We start from the raw sequence: 19,291 nt of genomic DNA on the forward strand, positions 1-19,291 counted from the left end.
TTATTTTTCTGTTTCAAGAAAAACAAAAAATAAAATAAAATAAAATAGAACAGAAACAAATCGTAAATTACAAATAAGCCCTAATTTGTGCAATATTTTTGGTCGCAAACCTGAGAATTTATCTCTCATTCTCTATTCCACGATGTTGTTGACGCCCTCTCCTCACCTTGCTCGGTGCATCTCCTTCGCCGCCTCCCGCCACCTCTCGCCATGTCCCGCTGCTCTCGTAGCTCCTCGCTCGCCGCCTTTTCTCCAATTCCATCGGAGCTTGCGAGGTCTGACTCCCTCCTCATCCCCTCTTCCTCCTCTTCCATTTGTACTGGTGGATAGTCGCCCCTTCCTTCTTTACGATTCCTCTTTCATAGCAAATCAATGGTAGGCGTTAGATTTTTGGCTCCGAAAGACTGCTGCTAATCCCTGCTGCCCGTGACTTGTTTTATTTGATACAGTGATGTGAATAGATAATTCGCCTACTTATTAAACCGTGTTAAAAATCGTATTTTGGAGATACCCGTCAAATGATTTTTAGAATGCAATGCCCGAGGGCTCTCTATCATGTTAACCGCGATACTCAATTTAGAATATCTTCACAAATTTTCTCGGCAGTGCGGTCAATTGCCACTCCTACGGAATCCACCGTCGGGTTTGAGGAGATGGCTGCTGGCACACAACGGAAGTATTACATGCTTGGCGGCAAGGGTGGCGTTGGAAAGACGAGCTGTGCAGCATCCCTTGCGGTGAAGTTTGCGAATAATGGTCATCCTACCCTTGTAGTCTCTACTGACCCTGCACATTCGCTAAGCGATTCTTTTGCACAGGCATGTGATTACCATGTATTTGAGTACACTTAAGTTGGGGGAAAGCAGCATTACTTGAATCACAGTAGGCTGAATTCTTTTAAATTTTAATTATATTCTTTCTAGGATTTAACTGGAGGAACGTTGGTGCCTGTTGATGGACCAGATTCGCCTCTCTTTGCGCTTGAGGTAAGAGTGGTTATAGTTGGATAAATTTTAAAGAGAGGCTGGGTATATATGTCGTTGGGCTTCCTTTTCTTATAGCAATTTATTTTATTTTATTTTGCTTTAACTTGCTTCTCGTGAACGTTGGGTCAATGGTATTGCTTTTGCAGATAAATCCTGAGAAGGCAAGAGAAGAATTTCGCAGTGCAAGTCAAAAAAGTGGGGGGACTGGTGTCAAAGATTTCATGGATAGTATGGGACTTGGAATGCTTGTTGAGCAGGTAGGGTTCAGTAATGTTCTATACTGTAATTTATTCAAGATACCAAGTCCATCCAGATGTCTCTAGAAAATCAGGAAGGAATATATTTTTCTTATTGATTTGTTCTAAGTTGTTTCTCAATAATATGTGCTTATGTCTGATATACGGTTTCTAATATTTATACTTACTAAACATTACTTTTTATGCAGCCTAATTTATATTAACTGTGAGCATTTCTAAGTTCATTTCAGTTTAGGCGTTTCACTGACTGTCATATTATGATTAAGCTAGGAGAACTAAAATTAGGGGAGTTGCTGGACACACCACCTCCTGGACTCGATGAAGCTATTGCAATTTCAAAGGTTTGAGATCAAAGCTGAGATTACAATATATTTCTGTATCTTCTGTTACTCCTTTCATAGTTAATCATTAGCCATTTCCATGCCCTTACCAGGTTATGCAATTCGTTGAAGCACAGGAATACAGTATGTTTAGCCGCATAGTTTTCGATACTGCTCCAACAGTAAGCAGTACTGTGCCACCAAGTATTTGGCAGTTAGACATTTAAATGCCCTTTGTTTGCCATGCACATCTCATCCTACTTGAATTATTCCTTCTCTGATAGGGTCACACCCTTCGGCTTTTATCCTTACCAGATTTTCTGGATGCATCCATTGGCAAGATCTTGAAGGTAAGTTTTAAGAGGATTGCTAGCTTAAGTTGATAGTAAGTTCATCTTGTAAATTGTACGTTTACTGCCTTATGTTCTTAATATAAAAAGCTTTCTTAGAAATACAACTTATAGTGAATTTTCTGTAACTTGTCCATTCAGTTGAGGAAGAAGCTAACTTCAGCAACCTCAGCTATTAAATCAGTTTTTGGGCAAGAGGAAACACAACAGGATGCGGTAAGCTAAGTACTTGATTGAGAATTTTTTTATGCTTGTCAAATTGCTGACCAGTTCCATTTCTTCATGTAGTCTGACAAGCTAGAGCAACTAAGAGAAAGAATGGTCAAAGTGCGAGAGCTTTTCCGTGATACCGAATCAACTGAATTTATAATTGTGACAATACCTACGGTATATTCATTGTTTTTGTGAATATAATAATTCTGTTGTTCTTGTGTGTGTGTAACTTATTTTCGTAAATGCATTGCATGCTTAATATGTTCTTACTATTGTGCTTGTTAGGTGATGGCAATTAATGAGTCATCAAGGCTGCATGCTTCCTTAAAGAAAGAAAATGTGCCTGTGAAGAGGCTTATTGTTAACCAAGTTCTACCACCATCTGCATCAGACTGCAAATTTTGCGCAATGAAAAGGAAGGTATAACAAAATAATGCCATGGGATACCGCACTTCAACTTGTTCAGATATTAAGCTAAAATTTGCCTTCTGGCAGGATCAAACACGTGCACTTGATATGATCCAAAATGATCCGGAGCTTAGGGACTTAAAGCTAGTCCAAGCACCACTAGTCGACGTGGAGATCAGAGGCGTTCCTGCTCTCAGATTTTTGGGTGAGATGGTTTGGAAATAGGTCTCCCCAAATGGCAACTCAGCAGGATACATACAATGAGTACGATAGAGATCTTTCTCGCTTGATACTTCACAATTGTCCCGTACTATTGTACTGGTGACGCACAAAGCTCAAATGATACAAATGTTTTTCCGTCTCAATCAGTTGGTATAGCTAGGATGAAATCAGGGTCGGTTGTCATGGGTTAATTCATTAAACAGAAGATACAGAAAACTTTTTTGGCGTTGCATGGAACTTGAACTTTTGGCATCATTCTCTGGTTTTCTGAACATTGCCGTTTTTACAGAAGTGTATGTAATTCGGCATGTTGTATGACATTCATCTGTTTTTAGTCTGCTTAAATCACAGTTAAAACCATTAGCCATGTTTGATCTACTTTCTTCCTAAATTAGTTTGAGCTGTTGACGCTGTAATGCCATCAGGAGCTTGAAAAAATTCTTCTGGTGTATGCTTAAACTTATGGGAATAAGCTTTGAAGAGTTCTACGAGGGAAGGGTCATCCTAGTCAACTATGTTGTGTTCAAGGTGTTTGATAATTTAACTCATTCACTGCATAACAGAGAATGTTTGATGGATTCCGATAGTGTTTTGCCTTATACATATTTGTTCACCTTTGCAACAAGATAGAAAGAGACCTGCAGCTCCATTTACTCATAAATTTGTGTGAAAAAATTCCTACTCACAGGCTTGTATCCTTTAAGAGAAATCGTAATTCATATCAATAGACTCGATCTTTTTCATGTTCATATTAAGTCCATCTAACGTTCCCTTGATACTCTCATAACCAATACAAGAATCATCCCCTGAGATGAATCTCCGAACCCATCCTCCCACCTCAACACAACTCTCTCCTGCCACTTTCTTCAATCCTTCCTCCCTCATCATCCTCCTCACTTCCGCAGCTTCCTTCCAAGAACCAACTTCCGAATACATATTCGCAATTATCACATAGTTACCACTCCTGTTGGGCTCCAAAGCAAGCAACCTCTTCTTCACATCCTCTCCAATGTCAACACTATCTTGAGAGCTATGTAATTGGCAGGCACTTAGAAGCGTCCTCCAAACCACCGCATCGGGCTCGATAACCATGCTTTTAATGAAATCGTAAGCTTCCTGGAGACAACCGCCACGACCAAGTACATCGACCATGGCACTATAATGCGACATCGCTGGTTTAATACCATGGTCATGCTCCATCTCATGAAAGAAACGACGTGCATCATCTACCAAGCCCGCATGGCTGCATGCACAAAGAACGCCGAGATAAGTTATGTAGTTTGGTTCGATAAGTGAGTCCTTCATCTGCGAGAAAAGTTGCAGTGCATCTTTAGCAAAACCATGCTGCGCAAGTCCTAGAATCATGGCGCTCCAAGTCCACACATTTCTCACTGGCATCATGTCGAATACATGCCTAGCATACCTTATCGCCCCACATTTGGCATACATGTTGACAAGAGCAGTTCCCAACTGAAGACTAATGACCAACCCTATTCCCACAAGCTGGCCATGAGCCCACTTCCCAAGCCTCAAGCTTCCTATCTCGGCCGCAGCAGAGAACAAAACGACGAAGGTAGTCTGGTCCGGCTCGAACCCAGAACCCATCATCTGAATAAACATTCCAATCGACTCTTCCAACAGCGTGTTCTCGACGCAAGCAGTTAAGATAGTATTCCACGAGACTACAGTTCTTACAGGCATTTCGCCGAACAGCTTCCTGACCTCCTTCATACAGCCACAGGATCCGTATACCAGCATAAGCGTGTTCCCCACAAAGACAACCGAATCCACCCCACTCTTGAATACGTCGGCGTGGACTTGGACACCGAGCCGAATGGCTTCCATGTGGGCGCAGGATTTAAGCACGAACGGGAAGGTAAGCTCGTTGGGTCTGAGCCCAAGGCGCCGCATTTGGTGGAAGAGGTCGATGCATTCGGCAAAGGAGCCGCCTTTAACGTGCCCACGGATGAGGTGGTTGTAGGAAGAACGAGTTGGGTTAGAGGAGTGAGAGAGGAGGAAGTGGGCGTAGGAGAGCGAGTTGGAAGAGGAGGAGAAAGAGAGGGAGAGGAAGCGGAGGAGCTCACTTGTGAGGAACTCATCGCGGTGGAGGCCAGATACTTGGATTTGTGCGTGGAGTTGAAGGAGCTGGGAGAAGGAGAGGGAGGAAGAAGAGCTGACGACGAGGAGGGAGAGGTAGTGGTGCTTGCGAGAGAGGAAGCGAGCCATGCCATAGAGTCGTACCTGTCGGCTTTTCATCGGTTACTACTCCGGATGAAACAAGTTCGTGCATTCTGAGATGCAGATGACCAACTATCCTAATGACTTAACGGGTCGGGTTAATATTATGTGCGTCCCAAGTCGACCCATTAGTGAATTGGGTTAGAATGGTATACTAACAAAATTGTCTTGTAACGATGATCTAACTGCTTGCACCAATGAGTGGTGAAATTAACACAAGGATTAGCACCAATTTAATCCCCTCACTAATTTCTACTAACCTCCACTACTCACAGACATTAATCCCATAGCAGAAGCCACCACTATTTCACATCCGTTTTCTTTTCCTTAATGATGATCTTAAATCATAACCATTAAAGATATTGCGTGCGCAGCCATTTTAATTATCCAGATCATGGCTATTTTTAACAACAACAAAAGCACAATTTAACCTTTAGATCTTATATCGTGGAAGGGTTTGTTCTTGTTCGCAACAATACTAATTATAGCGCCGTAAAAGAGATGATAGGGGTAGGGATAGGGCCGTTATAATTTGGCGCCCACCTCGATATAAAGTAATCAACACCTGAATTAATTAGATACTTATATTCCACCAATGTATGTTTTTTGTAACTCCAATCCACACCTCTCCTCAATTAATCCTCTTTTGCATGGGCTGTTATTTTCCATGCAGAGAAGATCCGGGCGCACGTTCTCCCACCCCAATCACTCCCTTCTCCTCGCACATATATTCCAACAACATCCATATCCATCTCTCTCTATCTAAATCTATCTCTAAGATGGACAACCTTCAATGGGGGAACTGGATTGGTTACAATGGAGCTCTCGAGGAAGAGCAACTTGATCTTAGGTAATGTGTAGTTAGTTAAGTCTTATTATAGTTTTGATCACTATTAATCACTAGTTAATCTCTTCTTGTACCTTTTTCTTGTAGTGTGTTACCAGTCTGGAACTGGCCATATGAGTCTTCTATAGAAGATGTACTATATGCTACTCCTCTTATGCAGAGCTATCCTTCGGACCTCATCTGCCCAACCCAAGGATTGCTCGAAGGTTAGCGATGACCATGTTCATGTACTTGTTTATGACTGAGTTAACTCTCTCTCTCTCTCTCTCTCTCTCTCTCTCTCTCTCTCTCTCTCTCTCTCTCTCTCTCTCTCTCTCTCTCTCTCTCTCTCTCTCTCTCTCTCTCTCTCTCTCTCTCTCTCATATTTGGGTTTGATTGGTGATATAGATGAGTTTGGTAACATGTTCAACAACGGAGAGATTGGGTTCTGGGATGAAATGGATGGAAGTGAGCCCAAGAAGGAGGAAGAGGCTTCGAGCAATGGGAGGGCCAATGTGAAGAGGGAGGAGAGGAGTAGGGGAGAGAAGGTGCTAACATTTGAGGAGGTGTCTCGTTATTTCTACATGCCTATCACCCAAGCAGCCAAGGAGCTCAACGTAGGGCTCACACTGTTGAAGAAGAAGTGCAGGGAGTTGGGCATCCCCAGATGGCCTCATCGCAAGATGAAGAGTTTGCAAACCCTCATCAAGAATGTTCAGGTTGGAGAATAAAAATTGTATATAATTTACATAAAAAGTTGGTTGGAAATCGTAGTGATCACCGACACTAGTAAATAACTTTTTACGATTCCAAAGCATTAACTCAATTAGTCTTGGAATTTGTCTAGGTGGTCAAACTTGTGTTAGAGTTGGTTTTGGTGCAGGAATTGGGAAGGGAGGAGGGGAGTGCAGGAGAGGCAGAGTTGAGGAGTGCGATAGAGATACTGGAGCAAGAGAGGAAGTTGATGGAGAAGGAGCCATCGATCCAGTTGGAGGAAAAGACCAAGAGGTTGAGGCAAGCGTGCTTCAAGGCTAATTACAAGAAGAGAAGGCTCATGGCACTCGAGGGAAGGCAAAGATTGGCATCTCCTCCTGGCTTTTACTTTGATGCAGATCATGATCAATATGCTTGTTGACCAAAAGGAAAAAGATAAAAAAAACAAAAAGTTTCAATCTTTTTTTGTGTAACAATGGCTTGTCATATATATATATAGGCTTTGTTGTGAAGTATCTCACCTTCTGTAGGATTTATTACTTAATAATATGAATCTTATATATGGACATAATTATTTAAGTTCGTAATTATATTTCTATCTGTACAAAAAAAAAATTCAACGCATTATAAATTTTAACGAAAATATCTATTTTGTATATAATTTCTTACCTTCAAATGAAAGTATGAAACTAAACTTTAAAATTAGAGAGGATCTTTCTGCAATAATACAAAAATTTTGGTAGTTATTTGTAAAAAGATTATACCGATAGATGTACCTAACCCCGTCTAAAGCCCTTCCCATGTAATGGATTCATGGCGTTGGCTCGTCTTCATCACTCTATTCTCCATCATCTTCTCCCCAGGAAGCTCTTCATCCACCTTCCATTTCTCCTCTTCCACTCCTCACCCCAACCCCACGACGAATCCCATCTTATCTCCCTCATAAACTCCTCCTGCAAAGCCCAACTCCTCCCCATCCACGCCCATCTCCTCCGCACTTCCCTCCTCTCCCACCTTCCATCCATCTCCTCCGCCTTCCTATCTCGCTCCACTCGCTTCCATGACCTCGCGTACTCTCTTCTCGTCTTTGACCAAATCCCAAAACCCACCACTTTCCACTGCAATGCGTTACTAAAAGCCTACTCCGAGAGTAGCACACCCCAAAAGGCGCTTCCTTTCTTTAGGCGCATGCAGGAGCTCGGCCTCCGCGGTAACCCATTCTCTTCTTCCTTCGTTCTCAAGTCCTGCGTCAGGATTTCTTCTCTCTCTGGTGGTAAGCAGGTCCATGCGAGGATTTTACGAGATGGGTTCTACTCAGATTCTCTTCTGCTTACGGCTTTGATGAGTTTATATGCCTCGTGTGGAGATGGGGAGGATGCGCGTCAGATATTCGATGAAATGCCGAGGAGAGATACCGTCGCATGGAATGTCCTGATTTCTTGCTACACCCGGAATAGACGGACTAAAGATGCTTTGCACTTGTTCGATGAAATGCGGGATAGAAATGATGGGTCTGAACCTGATGGCATCACGTGCCTGCTTCTGCTTCAGGCATGCGCTAACTTGGGTGCGCTCGACTTTGGCGAGCGCATACATGAGTTTGCAGAGGCGCGAGGCTATCTGGATGCTTTGAATGTGAGGAATTCACTTATATCAATGTATTCAAAGTGTGGTTGCGTAGAGAAAGCCTACCGAGTGTTTTGTGAAACACCTAATAAGAATGTCGTTAGCTGGAGTGCAATGATTTCGGGATTGGCAATGAATGGGTTTGGAAGAGATGCTATTGCTGCTTTTGAAGAGATGCTGAAAGTCGGTGTTTCTCCTGATGAGCAGACGTTCACGGGCGTGCTCTCAGCGTGTAGTCACAGTGGTTTGATTGACGAAGGATTGACATATTTTGATATGATGAGGTCTGAGTATAGGTTGATTCCAAATGTATGTCATTACGGGTGTGTAGTTGATCTAATGGGGCGAGCTGGTTTGCTCGATCAGGCTTATCGGCTTATAGTGAGAGAAATGGGAGTTGAGCCTGATGCCACACTTTGGAGGACCTTACTTGGAGCTTGTCGAATTCATCGGCATGTTGCCCTTGGAGAGCGTGTCGTAGGGCACCTGATTGAACTGAAGGCACAGCAAGCTGGGGATTATGTTTTATTGCTGAATATTTATGCCTCTGTTGGAGATTGGGAGAAGGTAGCAGATGTGAGGTGGTTAATGAAAGATAGAGGAATTCAAACAACACCTGGCTGCAGCAGTATAGAGTTAAATGGTGAAGTTCATGAATTTGTTGTTGACGATGATTCACATCCACGAAAAGCAGAGATTTATCAGAAGCTTGATGAGATATGTAAGCAATTAAAGATTGATGGTTATGTAGCAAATATGGATTCAGAATTGCATAATTTGGAACTGGAGGGGAAGGAGAGTGCACTCTCTTATCATAGTGAAAAGTTGGCCATTGCTTTCGGTATTCTTGTGAGTCCGCCAGGTAGAACAATAAGGATTGCAAAGAACCTTCGAATTTGTATTGATTGTCACACCTTTGCAAAAGTTATTTCCAGTGTTTATAACAGACTGGTGATTGTTAGAGATCGGAGCCGATTTCATCATTTCAAAGAAGGTCGCTGCTCGTGTAATGATTATTGGTAGATCATATAAAGTCTTGGACGTATAGCTGATACTATTTTTATGGGATTCAACTATTCAAGTTACTATTCTGAACATGAGGTTCCAGGAACACTGGTATGGTACCTTCAATCGCCATTACTGAAAGTTAATATAGCAGCATTTGACATGAGCAATGTGGTAACAACTCCACTCAGACATTTAGGCCAAACAATGTTGATGGATTGGAAACAATGGAGTTAGCTTAAATAACCTGACCAGTTATGCTGCTAAATTGTCGATCGAGTTCTGCCAATTTCTGTGTGATTAAAAAAAAGGAAGAGTAGAGAACAAGGAGCACTGAGGACTGTGCTTTGCAATAAATGTGCTGCTTCCAGGGCATTCATCTTTCTCCTAAGACCTGGAACACTACTGATTCATGAATAAAGACTGAACAAAATCTGGTGGATTACTGCTGAATGCCTACATTACCAGGAATTTTTTTCGCGAAGGCGTCAATCAGGTTGTGTACATTAGTGCATGACAAACTTTGTCAGATGGTGTCAACTGATTGTATAATTTCTTCTTTCCTTATGTAATCATGAAAGAATTCCAATTTTATCACAAAGTTTTGGTTGATTCCAGAACCAGTTCAAAGCCTACACCATTGATGGCACATATTGTACTTTTGAAACTCGTTAGCATTGTCCATTGCGAATCCTTTGCCAAGTGTACACGTAAAACTTCCTCGAATTAGAATTTGGCCATGCATATACGGTGGTCTGAGTTAGCTGATCAGGGGAGGGGGCCTCTCCTAATTTGTGTTGATGAAGACATTATACCACATACCAAACCTTATGAGTTATGCCAAGTTTTGATATACTTGACCTCTTTAATCTTGTAGTAGAGCATGCAGCCCATTCATCGGTATGATTTATGAGATAGCAAAGTGTGAAACTATTCGCCTCTTTTGTTCGTTGCTTGTCGTCTTGGTCTTATCGACAGGTAGATGCAATAAGGAATATGCCCGAGAAATTCTCCATTCTCCACCTATGGATATATGTTGCTTTCAAATTTAATCATCTCTGGTCGAGGAAGAGACAAGAGATAGGAAAACAAGCATACCAAAAATATGCAAGAGGTGAGGGCCCAAGCACTTATATTATGACATGTTTTATAACCTAAATTAACCTTGGTGATTAGTTGAGTAATGAACACTGAGAACAAAAGTTTTAAAGGTTAATTACATCTAGACCTTTAATTTTCACATCTAATCTCTCTCACTAGTATCGACGAGAAACGTCACATTATTATTTAACATAAAAAAAATTCATATAAAAAGCACAGTAGAATAGTTTTAGAATGTCTAAAATTGATCACGCTACAAATATTTATTTAACAAAAAATTCAAACTAATTTTTCAGAGTTTTTATATAGTTAAAAGTTCTACGTGTAATTTTTTTTCCAATTTTTTTTAAAAAAAAAAGAAGAAAAAGAGTTTCAGAATTTGAGACACCCACTCGTCTTGGCCTAGAACAGGTCGGCAAATGTGAACAGAGCTCTCTCTCAAATCTCAATCATGTAAACAAACATTACATATTTGGCTGTTTGATATGATTCACATTTCGAGCACTTGCCTTATTTTCATTGCTTCTCCTTCTCCACAATTAATACTTACAATGTACATGGAATATGCCAACCCACAACTCTCGTCTATAAATATACTCCAAACGACACCAACAAGAAGAGTAACAAAGGAATCCCAAAAAAAAAGGCAAGCAACTATGAAGATCTCATCCCTATCTTTGGGACTACTTGCGTTAATCTTGGCAGTCGAGTGCAGCGCCCAAGATTTCGACTTCTTCTACTTTGTTCTACAGGTAATTTAATCTATAAGCATCACAAACTCTTCTTCCAAGTTTTGCTTTCTTCTGCTAAAAGATCAACACTCGTAATTTTTTTTTCTTGGGGGGGTTGTAATTGTTAGTGGCCTGGATCCTACTGTGACACCAAGAAGAGCTGCTGCTATCCGACCACCGGAAAGCCGGCGGCGGACTTCGGCATCCATGGCCTCTGGCCAAACTATAACGATGGTTCGTATCCATCCAACTGTGATCCTGGTAGCCCTTATGATCGATCAAAGGTACTTGTTCTTACTAAATTTTGAATACACCACAGGTGTAGCAATTGAATAGAGAGTTGTAAAAAAAAAAAAACAAGAGAACTTACAAGCATCATATGTGAATTGATCGGTTGCAGATTAGAGACCTTTTAGGTAGAATGCAGGCGAACTGGCCAACCTTGGCATGCCCCAGCGGCGATGGATCGACGTTCTGGGAGCACGAATGGGAGAAGCATGGAACTTGCGCGGAATCTGTCCTTGATCAGCATGCTTACTTCCAGGCAGCTCTCAGCTTTAAGAACCAAGTGAACCTTCTTCAGACTTTGTATAATGCAGGTAACGTTATAGTTTCAGAAAGCCTCTCTTTTCTCTTCTTTTCTCAGATTATACTTAATATAAGTAATATAAGTAGAAGTAATATATTTTTCTGAGAGCATTCATATAAAAATAGGGGAAATAAAGAGTTCTGAGAGCATTCATATAAAAAAAAAAAAGCAAGAAAAGGCTTGAAAAATCTTAGGAGGGTATATTAACACTAGTCTAACCCACATTATTCTTGATGGAAATAACTGCAGGAATTAACCCAGATGGTGGATTCTATAGCATAAGCAGCATCAAGGATGCCATCAAGGAAGGAACTGGCTTCACCCCATTTATAGAATGCAATGTAGATGAATCAAGCAACAGTCAATTGTATCAGGTGTACTTTTGTGTGGACACTTCTGGGACTCAGCTCATGGAATGCCCAGTGTTTCCTAATGGCAGGTGCTCTTCCAGTATCGAGTTCCCTGCCTTCTAATGTAAGGCCTATTTCTCCATTAAACTATGAGCTCTAATAAGTAGAAGAAGCCAACCATTCATCTTAATTGTTTGTTAACGGATCTTAGTATCTTTCCTTTTCCTCTGTTATTACTTATAAAATTGTAAGAGGTGATTTGCAAGTATGTCAAAAAGAAGATATGACAAGTCCAAAGAAGACTACTCTGTTACGAACCAAGTAAACAATCTATAGAATAAAAGCTTGTAACGGTCCTTGTTCCACTGAAATGGGTGTAGACGAAAGGGACCTTTGCTTCATTAATTGTACATTTGGGCAAGAACGTACGTTACGTAGAAGAAACCAAACAATAAGAAGGATTGAAAGGAAGCTGGAAAGATGACGTTACTGTAACGCTATTATAAACTGGATTATTTATGGTGGCTCTCCAAAAGCGATGTGCGCTGAAAGCCAATAATGTTGGTCTAATAATAATGTGGGCTTAAAAAAAAAGTATACGAAAAGGAGCAAAACCCCATAAGAAGCATCAAACAAGTACATTCCAGGTGCCAGAGCAACGTAGCAATGGCCAAGAACAGGGAAAAGATAAATGTCTCAGAAGAAATCTTTTGAGTACACCAGCAATAACTTCCTTGTAAATTCAAATTGAGGAATGAAAGAAGAATCGCGCTAAGTCTTTCTGAACTATTATTTATTTTTGAACGCAGTCCCTCAAAATATTTTAGTTACGTATTGATTCTCCAAACTATAAAAAATAAATTATTCTTTCGACATTGTTAATAACAAAATATTAAATGATTGATATTTCTATTATCAACTTTGCTCTTTTTTTTCTTTTTTTTAAAATATGAGTAAAATAGCTTTTGAAAAAAAAGTCTAAAATTGATCGCGTGACATTACATATTAAGTTTTAACAAAAAAAAAATCTAAATAGAAGAGGCATGTAAGAGATTTTTCACAATTAAAACAACAATTGTGCTAAGAATATTCATGCGAATACGTGTTAGTTTAAAAGATTAAATTAAAGATATTTCTAAACTAATAATGTTATGCCCATAAACACTTTAGCATTAAAGAGAGAAATTATTAATGGACAAAATGATGCACTTGAAATCCATTAGGAGAGATCCCCTCTAGGCAGATCGCCATCTTCAAATCCATTAGGAGGGCCAAAAGCTTCAACCGAAAGTATTTTGGGCCTGACTCATACTGCAAGGATGACGACCACATCCATTCCTTTCAAACAGTTGGCTGACTATGATGGTCCTCCAGTGAAATGTCAATGAATCAAGCAAATGCCTAAGAATCTTCTACAAATTCAACAGTAACATGTCAAATTCTATATAAATGTTTACCCTCTCAAAAGAATAAAAAGCGAAAGGTAGAAGAATGTGTATATTGCTTTGAGTACATGGAAGGCTGAGCAAGGTGCGAATAAAGGGTCAGAGAAGTACACATACAAGTCAGTGCCTACGGACAAGGCTTTTTTTCGATTGGTTAGTTTTATTTTTAAATTTTATTTTTTAAAAAAAATAAATTTAATTAGTTATAAAGAGATGTTTGATTATTGAACTAATTTAGATGTTCTTAAATTAATTCAGAATGATCTCTAAACTCAAAACAAATAAGGCCTAGCTAAGTATCAATTAGAGTTCTCTTTGCAAACATAATTCACGAGACAAACTAAAAGTACAAATAAATTCCTACGAGGAACCCTAGGTTTTTCACCCGAGATCTCACGAAAACCACAACACCAAAGAAAAAATAACAAAACAATGGATAGAAATAGATCGAGAACCAGGACAAGGGAAGAACGAAAGAGCCGTGTGAAGTTCCAAGCAACAAAGAAGTCGCCACTGGCCCCACTGTGACGACCATAAAAAGAAAGCCCATCAGTCAAGATGATTTTTGAATTAAAAGGAAAAATTGCACATAACACCTTATTATTTATACCAATTAGCTTTTCTTACTTTTTATTTGTGCACGGGATCTGGAGTTTTTTCTCAGATGAGCACCCGGGTTGTAGGGGCTGGTCTGCGAAATTGTTTTCTTATTCCAAGCGGACGGTCGAGACGAAGCAAGAACTTCGTTTTAATCCTCAGCCTTCATTCGGTTCAAAGATACTTGTACAGCATTGTCCCATTAGCGAGAAGAAAAGGAATTTATTGAAGTTTAATATTATGACAACAATTTATTGATACATCGGCTCATATGAATTGTCAAGCATCTTTCCTAGTTAGAAACAAGGAAAGCATTCTACGCTGCAAAACTGAAAGCATTTTAAGCTTGACCCAAAAAGAATTCATCTCAAACGGATGCAGCTGTTGCCGGCTGCTTCTGGGCAAAGGATATACCCTTCTCAATGCTGGCCTTCAACTCAGGCTTTAATGCTTCGAGTCCTCTCGCTTCGTACTCAGTCAGCCCCTGGAGATCAGCAGATATCACAGCTTCAACACCCTTCTTCCCAATTTTAACTCTAGACGCAAAGAACGGCAGCTCAGTTAGATTGGATTCTACAAATGAGCATTCGTATACATCCCCATCACCATCCAATGCTCGAAGAGATGATTCGACAAATCTAGCAGCGGCGTAAGCCATGGATAGAGTAGCAGAACCAGCACCGGCTTTTGCCTCCACAACTTCTGTACCGGCATTCTGTATCCTTACAGTCAGCTCTTCAACTTCTTCATCACTGAAGGCCACCGACGGCCTTGTCTTCGACAACAATGGTAAGATAGTAATGCCAGCATGACCACCGATTACTGGGACATCAACATCGATGAGCTTGAGTTTCTTCTTCTGTGCAACAAATGTATTTGCTCTAACGACATCCAGAGTTGTAACACCAAAAAGTTTCCTGGGATCATAGACACCCTTCTGTTTCAGGACTTCTGCAGCTATCGGCACAGTGGAATTGACTGGATTGCTAATAATGTGGATGAAGGCATCTGGGCAATTATCTGCAACAGCCTCAACAAGTGTCTTCACAATATTAGCATTAATGTTAAATAGGTCATCACGAGTCATGCCCGGCTTCCTGGGAACCCCTGCAGGGATGACGACCACATCCACCCCTTTTAAACAATTGGCTAGCTCTGATGGTCCAGTGAAATCAAGGACCTGAGAGGGGGTATTGCAATGGCTGAGATCAGCAGCAACTCCTTTCACATTTGCAATATCATAGAGGTGCAAGGCTGAGACCAGCGGAGACATCTTGATCAGAAGACCTAGAGGTTGACCAATACCTCCAGCAGCTCCAAGAACTGCCACCTTAAAAGTCGATGCTCGAGGCCGGAATTGATTTGTAACTCTCAGCTTTGGTTCAATCTTTGACGCAAATGATGCTTGGAGAGCAGCATTACTTTCCTTTCCCAAGAAGGACGTCTCTGATTCGATATCAATTGATGATGACGCCTTCAGACCACTGAAACTTTTAAAGGACTTTGAGCTACTAAAGCATAAGCCAAAGGGCTTAGATTTTGCTCCTATGCAAGTCTGGGCACCAAGTGAGCTGATGGAAACAGTTGTAAATGCTGCTGCTTCCATCTCGCACAATGGAATGGAACACTCAAGGATATAGGACCTGCATTTGTATAAAAGAAATTTAAAGAAGCAGTAGATAAAAGTTAAGCCGCTCAAATGTTATGCATTCAAAATTTAAGAACGTCCCATGTGTACCTGAAAGGAGCAAGTTTATACAACTGCAATGAAAAAAGATAAATTTTAATAGCTACTGTTTATCTTTAATTTGCTCAATAGAATCTTTTACATGTTACACGCTCCAATTAGAGTGATATATAACACAATAACTAGTGGATCCACACAGCAATGAACTGAACCATGTTATAAGCTATATAGTTGGATCTTATACGCATCTTTTATCTATAGTTAAACACTAAAACTAGTTCTTCTTTGATGAAATGAATAGTTACTCAGTAACAATATGAGACGCAACTAGATTGAGACTTAAAAGCCATGATACACAACTGCAAACTGTTTTCATGGATCAAGAAAGTATCACCATGTACAAGTATATGAATGCCTTATGGATGCAACCAAAAACTAGATGCAGAACAGGACAGAATCCAACAAACAACCATATTCCACTTCTTCATTTAGAAAAAAAATAATTTCTATCCATCTTCTTTTTCTCTCTGTTTCCTTCTCAACAGAATCAGTATCAATGAGAACGACCTCATGATTTTAATTGAACAAATCGCCGAGATGAATCTTTCTTTTTTCTGGATCCTGTACTCATAAGGTACTCAATGGATATGGGAATATTTTAGAAATCCACAAAAAAAAAAATCAACTTTTTTCTATACGCCTTCAAATTAGCCTCTGAAAACAACATATGGTTAGATCTCAACGCCGCCCTGAGATCTACACGGACACTTAGGAGGAACCAAAAACAAGAAAAAGATTCAATAGATGTAGAAATACCTAAGCGCGAAGATACCGCCGCCGCCGCACAACGAGGAGAGTGTTCTCTCTCCTTCTATATATGAACGAGATTTGGATTTCTCGCATTTATGTGAGAAACAGTGGGCCTTCTTCCTACTCTCCTCCTCCTCGCTTCACAGTGGGTCCCGGTTTGGTAGGTGATGGTGGTATCTTCTAGAATGGACGGCCGAGATGACGCAAGCACCCGGGAGAGCGGCTTCGTTTGAATCGAAGGGCCGCTGGCCACACGAGTATGGTCGACAGCTGCCCCGCCACGTTGCCTGCGGCCACTTCGTGGTTTCGCTTTGCCCTCCCTTTTGCTTCTTTTTTTTCGCGATGTTTTTTCATTTCACACCCTATATTATGTCTTTATTTCAGTTAATACGTCCTTTTAACATTTTTAATTCGATCCTTCTTGTCTTTTTCTCTCCTTAATCTTTTCTCGCAAATGTCCTCGATTACTATTCTAAATTAATATTAACTAGATCGAACTTAAATGACATCATTAAATATCATTAAATTATACTATATTATATCAAAATCAATCATGTCAATTTAAAATAATCAGAATTAAATCCAAAAGTAATATAAATATAGAATAAAGTTAATATAAAAAATCTTAATAACAAAAAAAAAAATCAAAATGTAAAGATTTTTAAGATGGCAATAATTTAAATAAATATAAACACTAGAAGAAACTAAAATATTTAAGTAATTATTGTTAAGCTAAAATACTAAAAAAATATTTTTCAGTAATTAAGATTGTTGGTAATAACATTTTTATCCTTCCGCTCGGAATATATCATCCCATCTCCTGGAATGTGGCATCAGATTTTAACTCCTAATCACATCTATTATTTTTTATGTCAAACTAAATCTTATCTCTATATCCCTTAAAGAAACACACTCTTAAAGGCTCATTACCTGGGCTTTATATTTCCCATTTTCGATCCCCTTCCTAGTATGCATGGCTACGAGAGAAGGAGATGTTTCCCTAGCATTTATTTGGTCTCTCTCCTTCCCCTTCTCTCAACTCTCTACTTATTCCTCATTTTTCTTATCTTTCTATTGTTAAACCTCCTCTCTTCCTCCACCTTTTGCCTCCACAATCATCTAGATCGCTAGATGTACTTGGCTCTGGCTGTTGTTGCAGCTTTATTTACCACCACCAGTAAAGGTTTTTGTTAATTACGGTTGAGCGTTAATATGTTCCCCTTCCACTATATCACATTTTCTTCCCCGAGGTTCTATTGCTGTTGCTTGTCTCCATCGAATCATTTTTGGGGGAAAGATGAGCCCTTTGAAGCGCTTCTTCCTCGTCGAGCCCCTTCAATACCATCGCCCGTCTTAGTGCCTATTCTGAGTTTTGCCTTAGGCTTGCCAAGGGTTGGTTGGTTTTGGTCATAGGGTTGAGTCTACTGCTTCATCGTTTTAATTCGCCTTCTTCTCTCGCTTCTCTTATGTGCACAATTGCGACATGTGCTTGCCAATGTCTTGATCCAGTGACTCATATGCCGCCTCTTGCTACCATCATCTACTACCTCTCGCTTGCCCACACTGTAGTTTTGATTTAGTCATCATACCTTTTATGGAAGATTTATTTGAGTTTACTCTGGCTAATCTCTAATACATTGGTATTTTTATCATTTTATATGACCATGTCTTAGGACTGTAGGATCTGGATGGCAATAGAATCATAGACTAATTCGAGACTCTATGCTCCTGTGAATTATATATAGGGCCGCACTTCATTTTTGGTAGTTTTTTTTTTTTTTTTTGTGTCCTTAAGCTTATGCTTTATTCTATTTCTATTTATAACGACTATTCAACGTAGACTAAGATAATGAATTATTCTCACCTACCCTCTTTCCGGGGAAAGAAAAATATCTGCGTAAACTCTATTTAAAGGAAACACATCAATATATAAAATTGTGACCGTACAAATAGACCTCGATATTCATGCATTTAAGCATCGATATACTTTTATTCTAAGGGTACGAACACTTCTTTTAATCAATATAAATTTAATTGATCCAACCTGCTTAAGCATCACATGTCCATTTGCTGATTAAAATTTCTCCAGTTGCCAAAACTTTTTAAGCTTTTTTCTTTCTCCTAGATTAACCTTCTCTGTTAATTACCATGGAATCAAACTCTGACCAAGACTTAGATTATATAGAAGGAAATTTAAAACATTGAAATGTTCATCTTAATACAATAAGTTGCGTCGACGCTAGCCTTTTTTTCTTATGCATATGGGAGCTGGTAAACCTTCCATGATGTGGATCGATCACCAGAGTCTCTCCAAGAACAAAATCGCAGTCATTATCATCATCGACTTTCTTATTAACTAAGCTATTTAACTCCGATCTGGTGAAGTTTCCACCTAACAGCATATGAGGTCTCTTTTAAATACGCTTAATGCTATTTCTTTTCTTAATATCAAATAGTTCCTTTGAATGTTACCTCCAATATTTTGACTAAGTTCCACGATAATATTGATAGGATTAAAGACCTCGCTATACTTATGACTAAGGTGAAATTGTTAATTTTTTATTAAACTAATTGAATAACGTTAAAAAGTGGCTCACCTCACTGAATTATTAAAACTATTATTGAAGACTGCAAATATCTGTTGAATGGTTTTCATAATATACATCTACATCATACCCATAGAGAGGCAAATCAAGCTGCTAATTAGTTGGCCAAATTTTATAATAGCAAGTGTTCATTCTTTTTGTGGGATGGATTAGGGCATCCTGACTTTCAATCTGTTTTGTTGTAGGATAAACTTGGGATCCCTTACGGAT

The 19,291-nt window shown here is 39.7% G+C and overlaps 6 protein-coding genes across 6 annotated transcripts; 4 read left to right on the forward strand and 2 right to left on the reverse strand.

Annotated features, from left to right (window-relative positions):
* The first annotated feature begins 97 nt into the window (after positions 1 to 97).
* On the forward strand, positions 98 to 3,123 carry LOC140789425 (ATPase GET3B-like). The gene is made up of 11 exons (XM_073139129.1): positions 98 to 275; positions 607 to 818; positions 924 to 986; positions 1,133 to 1,243; positions 1,510 to 1,584; positions 1,677 to 1,745; positions 1,848 to 1,913; positions 2,055 to 2,129; positions 2,202 to 2,300; positions 2,412 to 2,546; positions 2,622 to 3,123. Exons 1-11 carry the CDS (start codon positions 143 to 145, stop codon positions 2,757 to 2,759), a joined length of 1,176 nt encoding a protein of 391 aa, XP_072995230.1. The 5' UTR covers positions 98 to 142; the 3' UTR covers positions 2,760 to 3,123.
* Positions 3,124 to 3,399: 276 nt separating this feature from the next.
* LOC140797404 (pentatricopeptide repeat-containing protein At2g36730) lies at positions 3,400 to 4,982 on the reverse strand. Its single transcript, XM_073150850.1, has one exon. It carries the CDS (start codon positions 4,980 to 4,982, stop codon positions 3,456 to 3,458), a length of 1,527 nt encoding a protein of 508 aa, XP_073006951.1. The 3' UTR covers positions 3,400 to 3,455.
* A 791-nt stretch (positions 4,983 to 5,773) lies between these two features.
* On the forward strand, positions 5,774 to 6,955 carry LOC140797475 (protein NLP4-like). Its single transcript, XM_073150969.1, has 4 exons — positions 5,774 to 5,844; positions 5,929 to 6,047; positions 6,229 to 6,539; positions 6,668 to 6,955. The coding sequence occupies exons 1-4, from the start codon at positions 5,774 to 5,776 to the stop codon at positions 6,953 to 6,955; spliced, it is 789 nt and encodes a 262-aa protein (XP_073007070.1).
* A 389-nt stretch (positions 6,956 to 7,344) lies between these two features.
* LOC140786442 (pentatricopeptide repeat-containing protein At3g47530) lies at positions 7,345 to 9,832 on the forward strand. Its single transcript, XM_073134886.1, has one exon. The coding sequence runs from the start codon at positions 7,348 to 7,350 to the stop codon at positions 9,181 to 9,183; it is 1,836 nt and encodes a 611-aa protein (XP_072990987.1). The 5' UTR covers positions 7,345 to 7,347; the 3' UTR covers positions 9,184 to 9,832.
* Positions 9,833 to 10,818: 986 nt separating this feature from the next.
* Positions 10,819 to 12,257, forward strand: LOC140786458 (extracellular ribonuclease LE-like). The gene is made up of 4 exons (XM_073134911.1): positions 10,819 to 11,018; positions 11,126 to 11,281; positions 11,398 to 11,596; positions 11,836 to 12,257. Exons 1-4 carry the CDS (start codon positions 10,824 to 10,826, stop codon positions 12,057 to 12,059), a joined length of 774 nt encoding a protein of 257 aa, XP_072991012.1. The 5' UTR covers positions 10,819 to 10,823; the 3' UTR covers positions 12,060 to 12,257.
* Positions 12,258 to 14,162: 1,905 nt separating this feature from the next.
* LOC140786448 (malate dehydrogenase, chloroplastic-like) lies at positions 14,163 to 16,781 on the reverse strand. Its single transcript, XM_073134900.1, has 2 exons — positions 16,482 to 16,781; positions 14,163 to 15,621 (listed from the first exon to the last, which is right to left on the reverse strand). Exon 2 carries the CDS (start codon positions 15,582 to 15,584, stop codon positions 14,346 to 14,348), a length of 1,239 nt encoding a protein of 412 aa, XP_072991001.1. The 5' UTR covers positions 15,585 to 15,621; positions 16,482 to 16,781; the 3' UTR covers positions 14,163 to 14,345.
* Positions 16,782 to 19,291: the final 2,510 nt, after the last annotated feature.

The sequence above is a fragment of the Typha latifolia genome, chromosome 1, assembly GCF_019914945.1.
Source record: "Typha latifolia isolate L0001 chromosome 1, TyphaL0001v2, whole genome shotgun sequence".
NCBI classification, from domain to species: domain Eukaryota; kingdom Viridiplantae; phylum Streptophyta; class Magnoliopsida; order Poales; family Typhaceae; genus Typha; species Typha latifolia.

Coding starts and splice junctions, on each gene's coding strand:
- LOC140797475 (XM_073150969.1), top strand. CDS start 5,774: ATGGACAACCTTCAATGGGGGAACTGGATTGGTTACAATGGAGCTCTC. Junction 5,845..5,928: donor GAAGAGCAACTTGATCTTAG/GTAATGTGTAGT, acceptor TTTTTCTTGTAG/TGTGTTACCAGTCTGGAACT. Junction 6,540..6,667: donor CCCTCATCAAGAATGTTCAG/GTTGGAGAATAA, acceptor GAATTTGTCTAG/GTGGTCAAACTTGTGTTAGA.
- LOC140786448 (XM_073134900.1), bottom strand. CDS start 15,584: ATGGAAGCAGCAGCATTTACAACTGTTTCCATCAGCTCACTTGGTGCC.
- LOC140786442 (XM_073134886.1), top strand. CDS start 7,348: ATGGCGTTGGCTCGTCTTCATCACTCTATTCTCCATCATCTTCTCCCC.
- LOC140786458 (XM_073134911.1), top strand. CDS start 10,824: ATGGAATATGCCAACCCACAACTCTCGTCTATAAATATACTCCAAACG. Junction 11,282..11,397: donor GCCCTTATGATCGATCAAAG/GTACTTGTTCTT, acceptor GATCGGTTGCAG/ATTAGAGACCTTTTAGGTAG. Junction 11,597..11,835: donor TCAGACTTTGTATAATGCAG/GTAACGTTATAG, acceptor AAATAACTGCAG/GAATTAACCCAGATGGTGGA.
- LOC140789425 (XM_073139129.1), top strand. CDS start 143: ATGTTGTTGACGCCCTCTCCTCACCTTGCTCGGTGCATCTCCTTCGCC. Junction 819..923: donor TAAGCGATTCTTTTGCACAG/GCATGTGATTAC, acceptor TATTCTTTCTAG/GATTTAACTGGAGGAACGTT. Junction 2,130..2,201: donor AGGAAACACAACAGGATGCG/GTAAGCTAAGTA, acceptor TTCTTCATGTAG/TCTGACAAGCTAGAGCAACT.
- LOC140797404 (XM_073150850.1), bottom strand. CDS start 4,982: ATGGCTCGCTTCCTCTCTCGCAAGCACCACTACCTCTCCCTCCTCGTC.